The 17,787-nt window shown below is 40.5% G+C and overlaps 1 protein-coding gene across 2 annotated transcripts in view; it reads left to right on the plus strand.

Annotated features, from left to right (window-relative positions):
• Window positions 1-10,844: 10,844 nt before the first annotated feature.
• Window positions 10,845-17,787, plus strand: part of MCOLN3 (mucolipin TRP cation channel 3) — a 38,039-nt gene continuing 31,096 nt past the window's right edge. Inside the window, exons 1-3 of one of the 2 annotated variants that reach the window (XM_037060946.1) lie at window positions 10,845-11,304; window positions 14,329-14,558; window positions 17,086-17,253. In XM_037060946.1, coding sequence (XP_036916841.1) covers window positions 11,229-11,304; window positions 14,329-14,558; window positions 17,086-17,253 — 474 coding nt within the window. In that variant the 5' untranslated portion in view covers window positions 10,845-11,228. The remainder of the gene's footprint in view (window positions 11,305-14,328; window positions 14,559-17,085; window positions 17,254-17,787) is intronic. The other variant, XM_037060947.1, reaches the window with a different exon arrangement.

Below are 17,787 nucleotides of genomic sequence, written 5' to 3' on the forward strand. Positions count from 1 at the left end.
GTTGCTGTGACGCATTCGTTGCTAAGAGAAAAGAGGCGGTGACTCGGCAGAGATTGACAAAGCTCCAGTACCAATACAGTCTCCGTTCCCTAACAGTCTCTCAGAACAGGCTTGTGATTGGTTGCTATGAAGGAAACGTCACGTACTGTGAAAGAGGGCTAGGCCTGCAGTTTCCACTTGCATGGAAGGAAGGGGTTGTGCAACTGATGTACCTAGAGGACTGTCGCTCCGCCTGACCCCAGGTCTGATTGGCTTGGCACAATGCAAACGTACCTAAAGGGGAATCCTTTTCAAAAGGATTCTAGACTAGGCGTGGGCTCCAGCAGCAGGGAGAGCAGTGTGATGGGAAGATTGCGGCATTAGCATCTTAAGGCAGCTGCCCTGCTCACCCCAGCTGCCAACTGGGCCCTCCCAGAAACCTGCTCTAGATTCCAGCCTTAAAGAGAGATAATTGATTTGATTATCTTCTGAAATGTTACCTTTTATTCTTGCCAAAGTAACTTGTGTAGAGAGTTTAACTCAAATCGTAAATAGGAGTCTAACGGGAAGATTAAACCCCTGAGGAATGTCAAGGTTCATTTTATCCGCTGTCATGAATCCTATGGGATTCACACAGTGAAGATCCTCTCCCTGAACACTGTTTCCGGTCCTTGAAAAAATAATTGTGACTGATTATTTGTAAGCTGGCAGAATTTAACAAAGCAATGCAATTCACTGCTATAATTGGTCTAAATTAATTTTTCACACTCAGTTTAAATGAAAACACTTCATTTCGACGAGACAAGGCTTGCTGTCATCTGAGACTTAATAATCCTAAAAATTAGATAAGACTGCATGTGTGCAGTGATCATATATGTTATTTCAAATTTCCATCATTTCAAACTTCTGAAGAATTTGCATTTGCAAAAATGCAAATTTTACTAAAGTAGTCACGCTTTAAAGTCACTTTTACAAAACAGAACAGGAGGAGGACTTATCATTAAGCTTTCTGCTCCTCTCATTGAACCGTAGTTTTCCCCTGGGCTCAGTCCTGATTCTTCTCTCACTCTTTGCACCTCCTGCTGCCATGGCATCTACTCCCTTTGGTCCAGCCATCTCTCTGAACTCATCAGTGACTTCCATTTCTATACTTACTCCCCATCCACTCAATTCCAGACCTGAATTCCCACTCCCTATTGGGCATTTCCAAATACAGGTTAGTTCACCATGTTTGATGGTTGATAAATAAAGATACTGAATGCATGAGTGCATGAATGAACTACTGTACTATAGGCATCACAACTTAGCAGAGTCAACTCATTGTCGTTCAGCCATCTTTCAAGTATCTTTGGAAACTTTTTTCCTCCTTTACTTTCTACCTTAGGTAATAGTATCCATTGTCCATCAGTTTGAAGAGCCAGAAATCTCAGTCATCCCCTCTTTGACTGCTCACAGTCCACCCGTCACTCTCTTATTGTTTTCATTTTCTAAATAGCTTTCAAATAGTTCATCTCTTCTTGGCCATCCGTACTGCCACTGCCTTATTTCAGGTGTGCCTTGTCTTCCACCTAGAGGATAATAACAGTTTGTTGATTTGTGCTGTCTCCTCCTTCCTAATTTATTTTTCCAAATTGCTGAAGAGTGGTTTACTACAAAGATTCAATCCTGACATCACCTGCTTACATATCCTCCATCTGGCATATGAAACCCTGCACAAATAGGGTTCTGAAAGGTATCTTAAAGACATATGGATAATGAACTGTTTTTTCTAACCTCATTTCCTGCCTCTTTCCCCAGCTTGACCCAACATTGTAGTCTTAGTGCTTCTCAGATAAAGTCTGGAATAGCTGAGGACCATGAAACCATAGGGTAGGGAGTTGGTAATAGGTTGATGGAAAGAGGTGTGATAGCTTGAAACAGATTTCTGCAAATTACATATATTTGTTTCATATAAATAAGTTATTCTGCTTTACAATGTATTTGTATTTGTTTTAACCTTTAAAAATGCCTAAAATTTTAATAAAATGTCACATGTCATTATATCTCAATAAAACTGAAAGCATGTCTAAAATCACTATTAACTAAAATTGACATGAAATTGAATACACTCAGTGAAGCCCCAGGCAGCTGTGACATGCTCACTCTGTGTTTTTCCACAGCACACTGCTACACAGCCCAGGGGCTGGCACGTCCCAGGGTGAGAGGTCCAGCTCTGGTTACATGGAGCTCTTGGCTACCCTCGAGATGTGCTGTATCTTCCACATCCGTGCATCTGTCCATTTTGCTATTTCTACTTCCACCTCCACCTTCTTCTAAAACTCCTTTCTTCATCTTCATTACTTGATAAACTCCTATTTATTTTTCAAGATCCAACTCAAATATCACCTTTCTGTAAAGCCATACAGGCACTGAACAGAATTAGTCACTCTTTTCTCTGTCAACTATAGCAAATATTCATTGTGTTACAATGGCTTGTTTATACGGATGTCTCTTCCACTGGACTTTAGGGCAAGGATAGTGTCTCATTTCTTTATATTTCCACTGTCCAGCCCAGTGTCTGACATGAATATTTAATGAAATATGTGTTGACTACATTTAAAGCAAATTTAGTAGAAGCTCTCTAACAATACCTTCTTTGTATTTTTCCAAATAATTTCTTTTTCTTAAAAAAGTGCATAATGTTTTGCAGTCTAATTTAAGGAAGTAAAGATCATAATCTTGTGATTTGGCTGAGCCATCAAGCCTTCCATTATCTTTTCTTTAGAGACGCTCTAGGCGATGTCTATTTGGAAATTAAAAAAATAACAGCTCAGAAAGAAGGGGTTGAGGATGCTGAATAGGAGTTGTTCTGTTTTGTTTTTGTTTTGTTTTTTTGTTTTTTGTCTGCATCAGTATGCTTGGGAGGAGGAAGGGTGGTAGGGGAGGAAGTTGCCCTGTTTGAATCCTAAACTGCTGGGGTTTTGGCACTCTGCCTGGAGATCCTATCACACCTGATTGCACGAGGGACTGAGGTGCATCCCAGGAGAGTGGTCACCTTCAGAAACAAGAAAGCAGACAGAAAAGCCCCACTTGAGGACAAAGCTTGGATACAGGAGGAGAGGACAAAATGTGGCATTTCTAGAAAAAAAAGGACTAAACTTCAATAATAAATTGGAATACCTGCAACACTAAAGTGAGGAGAAAGGCATTCTTAACCATTTCTGTTCTGAATTTGGGTATAAGGGAGACTAAAGAAGACACAGGTCCCCCTCCACCCCTCACTTCCCAGCCCTGAATTGCTGGTTTCATTCAGGGCCCTGCTGGTGGTCTGCAGGCTGCGGGCAGCAGATGTCTGTAGAGGGGCAAATTCAGGAGCTGAGAAGGAAAACACAGGGCCATGTGGGAGCAGAATGGACTTCCCTGTGAGTACAGGTGAGACTCTACTCTCTGTCCTTAAACAGTTGGTGGTGGAAGAGCCTTTGTATGGTGGTGACAGTACTATTAACACAATATCCACAGGCATCAAGAAACCAGTGCAAACTCAGTTCTACACAAATAATGACTACTACCATGAGGGTGCTTGCAATAATCTTTAAAGTGGAGTCACTCAAATAATATTGTCCTTAAAGTTAGAATATTATGTTGAAGCCTAAATTTGTCCCTCGCCAGATAAGTGACATCAGGCAAGCTATTAAACAGTCTATATTTCAGTTGTACATCTGCAAAATCTGGGCTGATGACCTGGGCCTTGTCAGATAAAAAGGGAGAGCAACCATGTTGTCTTGGTGGGGGCGGGGGTGGATTCTTCAAAAGACATGAAGCCTCCCAGTAATGAACAGGAAATAGGTATACTGTATAGTTCAATTTTCTGTTCTTTGGCTGCGTCTTTGTTTACTAAACCTTTGTTGTATTCAAACTTGGTTGTGGGAGAAGGCAGTGTTTCCACCTACACCTCCATCTTGGCAGAAGTCCTGGCGGCATTTATTAAAACAGAAAATGTACATATTCTATAATCTAGCAACTCTACTTAGGGTATTTACCTTAGAGGAACTCTTACCCATATGCACAAGGAAATAATTCATAGATGTTCACTAGAGAATTTTTTGGTAATGGTGAAAGATGCAAGCAATCTAAATGTCCATCAGTAGGAAAATGGATACAGTGGCGTGGTATAGCAATCAATCACCATAAAGCTGCTAAAATAAATAACCTTTTCCTAGATGTAGCTCAGAATCAAAACCGTGAGGTAATTGTTGATGATCATGTAAAGAGTGATGCCATCTTTTTGTACAAAAAATGCATGAATGATTTCTATATAATAGATACATGTATGTGAAAAAATATTGCAAATGAATTGAGAGTCACACCAATTTGTGGCAGAAGGTTGCATTTGGAAAGGAATGGTTACCTTTATAATGTTTTATTATATCATTCTTAATAAAATATAAAGCCTAGAAACAAAATGAAACATAAAATTTGTTGAACTTAGGGGTTGTGAATATTAAGTGGGATAATGTTTGCTTCCTTGTACTTAACTGTATTTGAAATTTTCTCAAAATTAATAAAAAATATTATCTTCTAGACTCAAGATATTTAAGAGCAGGGCTTATATTTTATTCATATTTCTATCAATAGTACCTAATACCTTTACCAGAATATAGGAGGTCCTCAATAAGTACTTATTGATTATATGTGTTGAATACATAAACCTTTTAAGAAAAAAAGACATGGAGTTAAGATGAAGGAAAATCAGTGGTATAAATGCAAAGAGACAGAAAGGAGAAAGATAGGGGTGACACGCACGAGGCTTAATAGCTGTGCTACCTGAGATTTTCAGCTGAGCTATGTTACCCTAAAGCATACAGCGGGGTTTTGGAGAAGTCTTCATACACACCACGCTATGTTGAGTTGTTGGTTGCTTCCATTTAAACACATTCTAGAGTCATTGTGATATTTACTCACCCTCTCTATGTTTGTTTTTATCTTTATCATTTACTTCTTTTGTGTGTGTATTTCTTAATTTATCTTTGTAATTACGTGCAATCTTCTTACTTTTTTCTTTTAACCTTTGTATTAGCTTTATAGTTAGTTGATCCACTGCTTTTAGTGTTAGCCTTTTTCAGTGAGAATTTTTTAATTATTCATATTTTTAATCTTTTTATTTGTTTTTTTCTGTTCATGCTATTTTATTCATTCTTTCTTTATTTTTCATTTATTTCTTATATTTTTGCATTACCATTTATCCCCCCATATCCTCTTCCACCTCCTCCCATCCCAACCCCCACACAGTTGTCCTTGTCCATGAGTTTTTTTCTTTTTAGCTTGATCCCTCCACCCCTCCCAAGATCCCCCACCTTGAGCTGTCAGCTGCTCTCTATCTGTGAGTCAGTTTCTATTTTGCTGTTAGTGCAGTTTGTTCATTACATTCCACAAATGATGTGAGATCATATGGTATTTGTCTTTCCCTGACTGGCTTATTTCACTTAACATGCCATTCTCCAGATCTACCCATGTTGTTGCAAAGGGTAAAAGTTTCTTCTTTTTTATGGCCAAGTAGTATTCCATTGTGTAAATGTACCATAGCAGTTTTATCTACTCATCTACTGATGGACACTCAGACCACTTCCTCATCTTGGCTATTATAAAAAATGCTACAATGAACATAGCGGTGCATATGTTCTTTCAAATTAGTGTTTTGGGTTTCTTCAGATAAATTCCCAGAAGTAGAATCGCTGGGTCATAAGGCAGTTCCAGTTTTCATTTTTTGGTGTAACTTCATATTGCTTTTACCATTTCTTTTCTACTTCAAGATGTTCCTTTAACATTTGTTATAATACTGGTTTAAAGGGGGCAAAATCTTTCAGCTTTTTGTTGCCTGAGAAACTATTTCTCCTTGAATTCTAAGTGATAGTCTTGCTAGTAGAGTAATCTTGGTTATAGATCTTTGCCTTTCCTCAGTTTGAATAATTCACGTTATTTCCTTCTTGCCTGAAAAATTTCTGTTGAGAAATTAGGTGATAATATTATAGGAGCTCCCTTGTACATAACTAACTGCTTTCCTTTTGCTACTTTTAAGATTTTTTTCCTTTTGTTTTTAACCATTGACATTTAAATTATGATGTGTCTTGGTGTGGTCCTCTTTGGGTTCATCTTGTTTGGGACTCTCTCTGCTTCCTGGACTTATATGTCTAGTTCCTTCTTTGAGACAAGAAAGTTTCCAGTGATTATTTCTTCAAATAGGTGTTTGGTCTCTTGCCCTCTCTCTTCTCTTTTTGGTACACCTAAGATATGGAAGTTGGTTTGTTTGATGTTGACCCAGAGTTTCCTTAAACTATCCTCATTTTTTAAAAATTCTTTTCCTTTGCTGTTCTAATTGGGTGTTTACCACTGCATTGTCTCCAAGATGGCTTACCGATCCTTTTCTTCCTCTAATCTACTGTTGATTTTCTGTACTGTATTTTTAAAAACTTCAGTTATTGTATTTTTCAGTTCTCACTGGCTCTTTTTAGGTTTTCTATCTTTTTGTTGTTATTTTCATTGAGTTTATCTATTCTTCCCTTAAGCTCCTTGAGCATTTTTATAACCAGGGTTTGAACTCTGTATCTTGTAAATTACTTGTCTCTATTATATATAGTTCCTTTTCTGCAGTTTTGTCCTTTTTTTTCCATTTGGGACATGTTTCTTCATCTTCTGATTTTGGCTGACTCACTGTGTCTATGTATTAGGTAGATATGTGACATCTTCTGGCCTTGACAGAGTGGCCTTTTGTAGAAGGTGTCCTGTGGGGCCCTGTGGTGCAGTTTCCCTAAGCCAAGTACTCCAGGGTGTCCCCTGTGTGGGTTGTGTGTGCCCTCCTGTGTAGTTGGGTTTTGATTGCTGTTGGCATGTTAGTGAGTGGGATTGGCCTTCAGGCTTGCTGGCTGTGAGGGCTGTCCATGAGTGCGGCAAATGAACTTGTTGTGTGTGGAGCAAACACTATAGAGTAAGAGTCACTTCAGCAAGGCTCTGGTGCCTGCTGAGACCACCCTGAGGGTGTGTCACTTGTGGAGTTGGTTTGGTGGTGCTCTGGTCTGGTCTGAAGCTGCCCATCAGGCTGCTGAGTCTGGCAGCCTCTTGAGAGAGTCTCTAGTGCAAGCCAAGGTCAACCACCACTTGTGCCGGACTTGTGGCCACTTTGTTGAACTGGGAACCTAAGTTCCAGGTCAAGATTGGCCACTGCTTGTGCCAGGTTTGGGGCTACTCGATGGGAGTTACAATGAAAGTTGAGACCAGTTGTTGTTTTGGGTGGACATGAGACCACTTAGCAAGAGCTACAAGGAACACAGTGGCTTGTTTGGTATTTGTGGATATTTGAGAGATACTTGGAAAGTCTGCAGCATGAGCTGAGGTAGGCCACTTCAGTGGGGGAGCCACTAAAAGAAATTCCAGCCAAGCCTGCAAGTTCGTTGGGTGTCATCAGGGCTGGGCAGAGGTATTTGCCAGGTTAATGGAGAGCATGTGTCACTGATTCTGTCCCTAGAGAAAACTGCCCAGCCCTTGGCCCCCAGCCCTGGCCCTGAAGTTAGTCAGTTTAGTTATTCCCTGCATGTCCTGGCTCTTTTGGAGCTGCTGCCTCTGCACTGAGGATGACAGCAAGTAAGTTTGTAAGTCTGTTTATAGGCCCTTTAAGAAAAGTGCCCTGGTCTCTAGCAGCCCGTTGTCTCTCTAGGACACAATCCCCACTGGTTTTCACAGCCACATGTTATGGCTCCTCTTCTCCCTAGCATTGCTGCCTGCGGAGCCTGGTGTGAGGCTGGGACTTTTTGCTCCTTAGGGGGGACCCCTGCAGAGATATCCCTCCCAATTCTTTTTCTTTTTTAATCCTCACCCCACAGCATTTTTTATTGCTTTTAGAGAGAGAAGGATGGAGAGAGAGAAACATTGATGCAAAAGAGAAGCACCAGTTTGTCAGCTCCTTTACACACCCAGACCTCCACTAAAACCCTGCAACCTAGGGATGTGCCCTGGCTAGGAATTGAACCTGCAACCTTTCAGTTATTGTACAACACTCCAATAACTGAGCCACACTGGCCAGGGATCCCTTCCAACTCTTAATCACCACACCATAGATGTGAGACGTGCCCATTTTATGTCTCTGACCCTCATACCCATCTCCACATGACTTCTAAGTATCCTTAATATAGGAATTCTGTTCAGCTAGTCTGCAGGTGGTTCTCAATATGGTGGTTCTATATAATTTAGTTGTAAATTTGATGTAATTGTGGGAGGAGACGAGGACATAGTTTACCTACTCCACCATCTGACCAGAATTCTCATTTACACTTTTAACAATGGAAATATTTTACCTGTTTGCAAAGAACTGTATTGTTTAGTGAATATCCAAACACTGGAAGATGTAGCAAACATGACTGGGTAGTACTCAGATAACATATATTTTTGGTGTCCTAGCAAGATCAATAGTATTGCATAAAAATATGTTGAAATCACCAATTTAGGGAGTTTTGTTTGCAAAACTTGTTATTTCTTGAAATACCATTCATTGGATTAGTATGTATCTGAACTTTTTAAATCTTTACTGCATTTGCGTGAACTAATTACCAGCAGGGCCAGGTACATACACGTGTAACATGACAATTACAAGCAAACTAACTACTTAGGTTTTAGCTGCTTCTCTGATGTGCTCCTGTCATACTTCCGAGATGTTGACCTTAATCTTTGACTCTGCATGGCAGAGTTTCCTCTCTTCCTTTTGACTTGGTGTCAATATATTCATTTAAGTCAGTACTATGGCTATGTTGATTGCTAAGGTTTAATTTTTCCCATTACATTGTTTTTGGTACCTTTGTCAAAAATCTACTGACTGATATATATGTGAATCTATTCCTGGACTCTCTAGTCTGTTCCATTGTCTACATGTGTTTTATGTGTCTGTGGACACATACAAAACTGTCTTGAAATCAGATAGGGTAAGTCCTCCAATTTTTTCCTTATTTTAAAAAATTGTATGTTTATTCTAGGTTCTTTGTATTTCCATGTGGATTTTAGAATCAGCTTTGCAGTTTCTACAAAACAGCTTGCTGGAATTTTGATTGATTTTAGCTTGAATTTGTAAATAAACTTGCTGAGAATTAACATCTTTTTGTCTTGCAATTCATGAACATGGCTGATTCTTTTACTAATTTATACCCCCCCCCTGAAAAAAAAATCAATGCCAGGCACAGTAATAAATGCTTCGCCTGCATCCTATTATTAAATGGATTACACATAGAAAGAATGGGAGGTGAAGAGGTTAAGTAATTCCCTGAGTCACTCACTAAGTGGGACACGAGGGAATTGGAGCCCCCACCATCTGAGTCCAAAGCCTAGCTTTTTCTATTCATGTGTCTACTTACGTCAAATCTGGGGTTAAGTTAGGGGTATCATTTATACTTGTGAACCTCTGCAAAGTTTAAGTTATTTCAGAAAAATCAAGCTTCCATTGGCAAGATGACTTCACTGTTTTCGTAAGGAAATGGTGTTAAAACATATGGAGGCATATGGGCATTAGAGATTAAATTACATTTTCCAAATTGCACTTGAGAATTGAGTGTGCCAATTGCAGCCTTTTGAGTATCTACTTTGCTAACAGCACTTGGGATTCAGGTTAATGAACAGCAGGCAATTCTTGTACCCCACTGCAAGAAAAGGTATTTCCGTTTATAAGTTATCTATGCACACTAGTTTAGATCTTTTCAAAATCTGAAAAAGATTTTGTAAAGGGTCGGACAACTCTTGATATAATTTGGGGAATTACCTGTTATGAAAATTCAGTGATTTTTACAAACTTACCCACCCCCAAAATCTATTAAAATATATCCAAAGCAGTTGTAATTTAAATTAATCAAAGTTCCTCATCTATTCCTGACAAGGAGTAAACTCGGGTTTGATTTAAAAGATAATAATAAAGAAAAAGGTTATGGTTGGAGGTCTATTCTTGCAGAAAAAATATTCAGTGGAACTTATTAAAGGTGTAATGCACTTTACTGAGGACCATAGAGACAGTTCTAGGGACCACTGCAATGGGGTTTTACGGTGGGGGAGAGAGACGGGGATCAGCTCTAAAGTCGGCATGGTCTGGTGGATGAAAAACGACAGGGGTGAAGGAGGTTCTGGCTAAACGCACCCAACTGAAAAGAGGCCAGACTGATCAGACCTCACCTGAGGGATGGTAGAAGATAAGGAACCCCATCAGATTGTGAGTGTGTGTGTGTTTGAGGGGGAGCAGTTCTGGTAAACTGACTTAGAGTTCTTGCTAAAACAGTTTTACTAAGGAAATGCACAAATGAGCCTGGGAGAAAGTTTAGGAGCCTGACTAAAGTTTGGCCAGACACAGACTCGTTGTCACTCTCTCAAATATTTCTAGTCCCATTTCTTAGAGATTTCCAGGGCTCTTTATGTTGCAGCACCCGGTCTAGAGGAGTCTAGCCAACAGTTCGTTAATTTCATAGCAATTTTGTGAAACTGGAAGGCCTAAGAGAGGGTCCCAGCGGTAGGCTTGAAAAGTCGTACACGTCATGATTACCCCTGTGTACAAAAATCACACGCACAGCTGTTAGAGAGGAAGGACTGCGCACTCCGACCAGCAGCCAGACTCTGTGCGCGCACGTCCTGGCATCCCGCCCCCTCTGCCAACCACGTGAGAGGAATGGGACCAAGGGCTGGCCCCTTCTGGGTGTGGAGCATGAGTACTTTCATCTCACTTCGAGGCAGCTTCTGCTCGACCAGCGAGAGTTCCAGTAGGATTGTGCAAGTAGTTTAGTGGGACCAGAGAGGCCTGCGGGGAAGGGGTACGGGTGTCTGAGTCCGGGGGTGACTCCGACTCCTCCCTCGCCCCGCCCACCCTCCTGAACTGTGGCCGCAGGTGGAGGGAAACCGGAGCTGTGAGCGGCCTGCGGGAGTTCCAGCCGCTGGAGGGGGAAGGATGCCACTGGCAGCGGCTCCTCCTGGTTGAGCTGGGCCTCAGACACTTGCAGAGCAGCGCCCTGATACACCTTGTCCCCCGGGGCAGAGAAGACCTAACTGGGCACCCTGACTCTGCTCGCCGGGTCGCTGGGTTTTCCCCGCCCGCAGCCCCCTCCTCGAGTGTTACTGGACGCAGGTGAGCCCAGCCCTGCACCACACGGAGGCATCAGGTGTCCTGGGCATAGTGCCTGTGGTGCAGGGAGGAACTGTGATGTCGAGAGCCTTCGGTGACAGAAAGCGGGAGGGTCGGGACCCCGGACGTCAGCTGGATGGAAGGGACACCGGTGGCAGTGGGGCACCAGCTGCAGCAGTTGGATGCAGTGCCTGCTTGGCCGCCCCGCCGAGGTCAGTGGGGGCGCACGCCGGGTCGGGAGGAGGCCCTGAGGGGCATGTTGGCGCCCCCCACTGGGTACCGGGGTGGGTGCGGGAGGTGGGGGGGGGGGGCGATCTGAGCTCTGGGGCCGGTGTGCAGGGCTGCAGCCTGCCCTCCTTGGGGAAACGTCTGGGCAGGTTTCAGTTGTCACGGTGCCCCCTGTTCGGAAGGGCGTGAGTGATGCTGGGAAGTTCATGTTTGCAGGAAGTTTAACAGTTAGTGTTTTTGTACAGTGTAATGTCTGGACAACTCAGTGCCACGTGCTGAATTAATTAATTGGGATGGCTCGTTTTCTCTTTGATCCTGTGGGTTACTGTTACGTGGCAGGTGACCAGTTTGTTTAAAGTTTAATTTTCCCTGTATCAAAAGAGGGCTTCATGTGACCTCAAATCTGTAATTCACCAATATGTTTTATGAAGAGCTTCATTGTATTGGTGTTCATATGTAAGTTCTGAGCAACAAAAAAATCATCTTCGTTTTAAGTGCCATAATAAGTAAAGTCCTTTAAAATGCTGATTGAAAGTATCACATCTATTTGAAAAAGGGCATAACGTGTTCTTGAGTGAAAATCTTAAGGTATTAATAAGATTTTTCTTTCCTATATGTCTCTAAGAATTATTATACTTACACTGTGAAAGGAATTTTAACATACAGACCACACTTTAATGAGTTCTATCATAATTATTTCATTTTGAAGGTGTTCATTTGCTATTGTAAATATGTCTTATGTGTCATTGACTCAGTAATATCTTTATTATTATTATTATTTTTAATATAATTTTTATTTAATTCTTGTTCACGTACAGGTTTCTGTCTTATATTCCCAACCCTACCTGCCCCCCAACAGTGCTCCCCGCCTCCCTCCCCTTTCCACCCCCCACCCTTAGTTATTGTCCATGTGTCCTTTATACTTGTTCATGTGAGTCCATTCCCTTTTCCCCTGTGATTCTCTCCCCTCTCCCCTCTGGACCCTGTCAGCCTGTTCCATATTTGAGTGTCATTGGTTGTATTTTGCTTGCTTGTTTGGTTTGTTTAGAATCCTGTTAACGGTGAGATCATATGATACTTGTCTTTCACCGCCTGGCTTATTTCGCTCAGCATAATGCTTTCCAGTTCCATCCATGATGTTGCAAAGGGTAGTAGTTCCTTCTTCCTTTCTGAGGCATAGAATTATTTTAAATCAAGAGTTTACAAACTTTTCCAATGCCTACCTTTTATAGTCAGTATTTATTGTTTGGAAATGTTGTTTGCTGAGAGTGTTTGAATCAGAACTGAAAGTGGGAGTCTAGTCATGAAAAACAGTGTGGTGCCAAACAGTGACTTGTCAGATGCTGTGTTAGTACAGTTTGATCCTCCCTCGATTTCCAAGTACAGTGGGAAAATATCAGAGCCAGCCTTTTAAATGGCAGGACACTACTCTCCCTGGTGGTTTGGGATATTTTTTTTTTTTTTGAGCAGGTTTCTGTAGTATCACTTAGTTGGAGGAAAAATCCAAGATAGGTCCCAGTTTCTGGAGTGGTGTCTTTGTCACTTTGGAAGAGCTTACCATAAACACAATAAAACCAGCCTTATCCTTTTCAAAGGGACAATAGAAATTATAGGTATGAAGTACTCTGAAAAGTAAAACATGCTACAGAAATGTAAAACCTCCAATAAAAGGCAAATACAAGTGACATGGCTGATTGGTGTTTTTTTCCATTTCTGATTTTTTATTATGCTATTACAGATGTCCCATTTTTCCCCCTTTGCCCCCCCTTCCATAGTCAGTCCCCATACTGTTGCCCATGTCCATGGGTCCTTCATATACGTTCTTTTACTAATTCCTTCACCTTCTTTCCGTCAGTCCCCACCTCCCTCCTCCCCTCTTACAGCTGTCAGTCTATTTCCTAATTCCATGCCTCTGTTTCTATTTAGATCATTAGTTTATTTTGTTTATTAGATTCCTCTTGTAAGTGATATCATATATTTGTCTTTAGTATTGACTTATTTTGCTTAGCACAATAGTCTCCAGTTCCATCCATGCTTTCGCAAAAGGCAGGAATTCCTTCCTTTTTTTTCTCTGCTGCATAGTCTTTCATTGTGTAAATATACCATGGTTTTTTGATCCACTCATCTACTGATGGACACTTATAATAACTAAGATTTGGAAACAGCCTAAGTGCTCACTGGGATTTGGAGCTTCTGTGTTCCAAAAGGAGTTGTGAAACAGTTAAGGCCCCTGGGGCACACACTGACCCTTAGAGCCTTGTTGGCTGTTCAGGAAACTGCTCTGTCTGCTGGGGCTGTAGGGAAAGTGAGGCTGCTTGCTTTTATGCAGCCTCACTTTGCAGTGACCCTGTGCAGTGGCTTTATTTGCATTTTCATTTAATGCTCAATACAATCACATGAGGGCAGCTACTGTTATAATCATTTTGCAGAAAAGAAAACTGAGGTCAGAGAGGTTAAGTGACTGGCCTCGTGTCCTAAAAGTATCAAGTAGTAGAACCAGGATTAAAAATCAAACAGAACTCACTGATTTAAAACTTTTTTTGATAATCTGATACATCTTTAAGTTTCTCTCCAAGAAAAGTAGCCATGTCCACATATAAAAACATTTTGCACATAGTTTCAAGGCCCATCTACCCTCAGAACCCATGTCCTGGCCTTTTGGATCACACCCCATGTTCCAACTACAGTTGTTAGTGAATGAGACAGGAAGCCGATTGTACCATGTATATGTGCATGTACATGTGACTTTTTACTAATAGAAGCAGCCCTTACATTTGGTAAATTTCAACTGGGTAAATATTCATTTAATAACTGAAACAAAAAGAGAATTGCTTGCAATATTCTAATTGAGTTTCTAACAATCTAAAGTGCAGTTGAAAACAGTGGTGCTTATTTGCAACCAGATCTTTAGTTTAGATTCCTTCAACTGTCCTGCAATAGCAAAGAATATAAACTTGGGTCTTTACTTACAGAATGAAAACAGTTTTGTCTGTTTGTTTTTCCTCTAGAGATGGCGAATCCCGAGGTAGTTACAAGTAGCTGCAGCTCTCACCAGGAGGAAAATTGCTGCACTTTTAACCAGAATACCTCTCCCTCTGAGGAGCTGCTATTAGAAGACCAGATGAGGCGAAAACTCAAATTTTTTTTCATGAATCCTTGTGAGAAATTCTGGGCTCGAGGTAGAAAACCATGGAAACTTGCCATACAAATTATAAAACTTGCAATGGTGACAATCCAGGTGAGCATCAGTGGCTGAAACAGGACTTCAGGGGCTGGGACACTCTCTCTAATGTATCACCATGAAAATGGATGCCCAACTCTCAGTATATATTTGACAAGTTGGAAAAGCCTGTATTTTTCGATTCTTTATTCATACTGATTGTGATTTACTCTTGTGCACATATGTTTTTCTGTTGGTGAGAGTAATTATCTCTCATTCAAAGCAAAAGTTGGACATGAATATTTTCTATTTAAATGAGAATTGTGTTTCAGGCTAAACATCATCTTGTTTGATTTTTAAAACGAATCACAGATACTGGTATTTCCATTTCACAGATGAGAACGCTGAGGCTTAGTGAGGTAAAATAGCCTGTCATAGTCAGGAAACCAGAAGAACAGAACTGAAATTCAAACAGATTTATTTCCTCTGAGACTTAGAATCTTAATTACTCCTTAATCTTTTAGGGATCTCATCTTCTTATGGGTCCTAGAGTGGTCGAGAGGAAAATTGGCCAATAGTTTGAAATATTAAGCCTGTTAGCAACAGACATGTGAAAGGTGTTTAGGTAAGTTCGGTATATTTTTGAAATGAACTGAGGGTTTCTTAATTGAGATCTTTTCTCAATTTATATCTGAGCAATCAAGCAAATATTACATAAAGACAACTTTGTAACTAATCAAGAAGTGTGACTTGGTGACAGATTCAATCAAGCAAATATTACATAAAGACAACTTTGTAACTAATCAAGAAGTGTGACTTGGTGACAGATTCCCTCTTTTCAGGGAAGAAGAAGGTGGATTTTCTGTTAAGTTGGAGACTTTGTGTTTTGGTAGCAAAAGAAAGATGGGTAAGATGATGGGCATCCTAGTTCTTCCCGTTTCCTGGCTCAGCTGACCAATCGTAGCAGTTCTGTCCCAGCCAGGGGCCCACCTGTCTGCCTGTAGGCTCACCAGGGCAGGGACTGGTGATTTCTTATTGTATCCTCAGTATCTAACTCAGGACCAGCACATGGGTATTTGAATGAATCGGTAAAAATGTGTTTGCGAATTCTCTGGAGGCTTTTTGGTTGTCAGTTTCAGTAGATGTAAAATTCCTGGACTATCCAACTACCATGTTATTAGGATTTAAATAGGGCTTTCAGCTTAAAGAGGCTCTTTGGAAATGGGAGTTGAGTTAGGTGTGGAGAGGGGACATGTGTAGAGTATAGGGCATATGTGTACAGGGCGAGAAGAAAGGGGAGAAGATTTGTCTGCTCTCTATTTTTTCTGGTCAGAATCTGGAGTACTTTATATAGCTTGGGTTTAGTCTGTTGGATGGATTCGAGTGTTTAACTATATACTTTTTGGTAATATGACTTAGAAAAATTATTTAACTTCTCTGAGCCTTTCTGTACTTGTTTCGTAAAGTGGGACATGAAGAACTATCCTGTGGGATTAGAATGAGGAAAGTTCTGGAAGAGAGTGTGGCCCATAGGTGCTCAGTGTTCTTCTCTTTTCCTGTACAAAGTACCCCCTGCTCACTGTGGGACTGAAGTCAGAGCATTTGTTCTAAAGTAGGTGCACGTGAGTGCATTTTTGCACGTGTCTGTGTGGCATAGGGAATAGAGAGAGATTGAGGTGGTTTGGGAGGAAAGAGAAGTGAAAGAGACACGGAGTAAAGTAAGGTTTTAGATATGACTGACGGAGTTTATGTTATTGTGATAGCAGTGCAGTTAAACCAACTTTTTGTGTGTCAACAGCAGGTTTGATGTGCAAGACCAGGTGATGGTCCCTGAGGGGAACTTACTGGTAGGACAGTGGGGTCAGTCCTGCATGAATATTAAGGATGTGTTATATTAATATAATTTACAGATGAGTTCAAAGGATGTTTTTTATTTTGGGTCTTATTGTCATAGTTTTGGTAATTAGAGGTAGGAATATAGCTTGATTGTAGGACTTATATTAATTTAAACTATTTCTTACACTATATTAGATACTTTCTTGATATCCTTCGGAATTCATTTTTAAACTCCCTACTTGCTGTTCAAGTCCCTGAACTACCTGTCTCTCTTTCTTCCACTAATATTTTTTCCTCACCATTCCTCTAGTTGAATTATGTCCTCTCAAAGTGCTAAGTTCTCTACTACCTTCTTAGATCCTCAAATGTCCTCTGCCCTGGTTCTGCACATACTTCAGGGCTTCTCTCATTCACTTTTCAGTAAACCTTCCTATTTTATAGCCAAAGTGGCTTTGTTCCTCTGAACACTTGAAGAATGAAGGACTTTTCTGAACTCCGAAAGCTTTAGATGGCTGGGGCAATGCCATAAGTAAGATCATACGTGAAAATAAATGTTGAAAAGATGCAAAGCCATTTTCTTCTGCTTTAGATCTGGAAACCAATTTCATCTTTAAGGGTAAATTAATTCACTAGCTACCAAAGATTAATTTCTGTTGAACATATTCAGGATTAATTAGACACTGTAACTTGAATAGAAAGAAATTGATTATGTGGAGACCCTTATTTTGTTGCTTTTTCAACCTCTTACTTTTCCTTTTTTTCTCTTAAGCTGGTCTTTTTTGGGCTAAGTAACCAGATGGTGGTAGCTTTCAAGGAAGATAACACTGTCGCATTCAAACACCTCTTCCTAAAAGAGTATGTGGACCAAGCAGACGACACATATGCAGTGTACACACAGCGTGACGTGTACAATCAGATCCTCTTTGCAGTGAACCAGGTAAATCAAGCATTGCGTTTTTTTTTTTAAATCCACAGATAGTGTAATGGAATTCACTTGATTTTCCTCTGTCTGAGGTGCATGTGCATTCTTTACTTGTGAGAAAGAACAGACTGGAAAATAGTGAGCAATCTACGTGATAGAAACCGACATTCAAATGGAGAAGGGTAACATTTCTGTGATGATGTGTGTAAACAACATGCATACAATCATTTAAAAATTGTTTTTAAAAATATTTCCAACAAACTTTACAAAACTGGAAATAGAGAAGAGTTTGTGGTTCACACAGAGACAGAAACTTTAGCAACTTAATTAAAAGAATCAGAACTATGGCTTGCCATGAGAGCCTCAAAGATTTAACATTATTAACCATGACCCTGGTCGTAAGTAGTCATTAAGTCTTCAGAGCTTATAGTTTTAGGGGCTCTTAAACACTTAATGAGAATATTCGCTTTGCGGAGTATACATAGCAACCAAGACTTGGAAGTTCATTTAAAAAATAAGTAAGGTTTTTATGCCATGCATGACAATGAT

Source organism: Sturnira hondurensis, unplaced genomic scaffold, assembly GCF_014824575.4.
Source record: "Sturnira hondurensis isolate 20B ecotype Veracruz unplaced genomic scaffold, ASM1482457v3 Scaffold0013063, whole genome shotgun sequence".
Lineage (NCBI taxonomy): Eukaryota > Metazoa > Chordata > Mammalia > Chiroptera > Phyllostomidae > Sturnira > Sturnira hondurensis.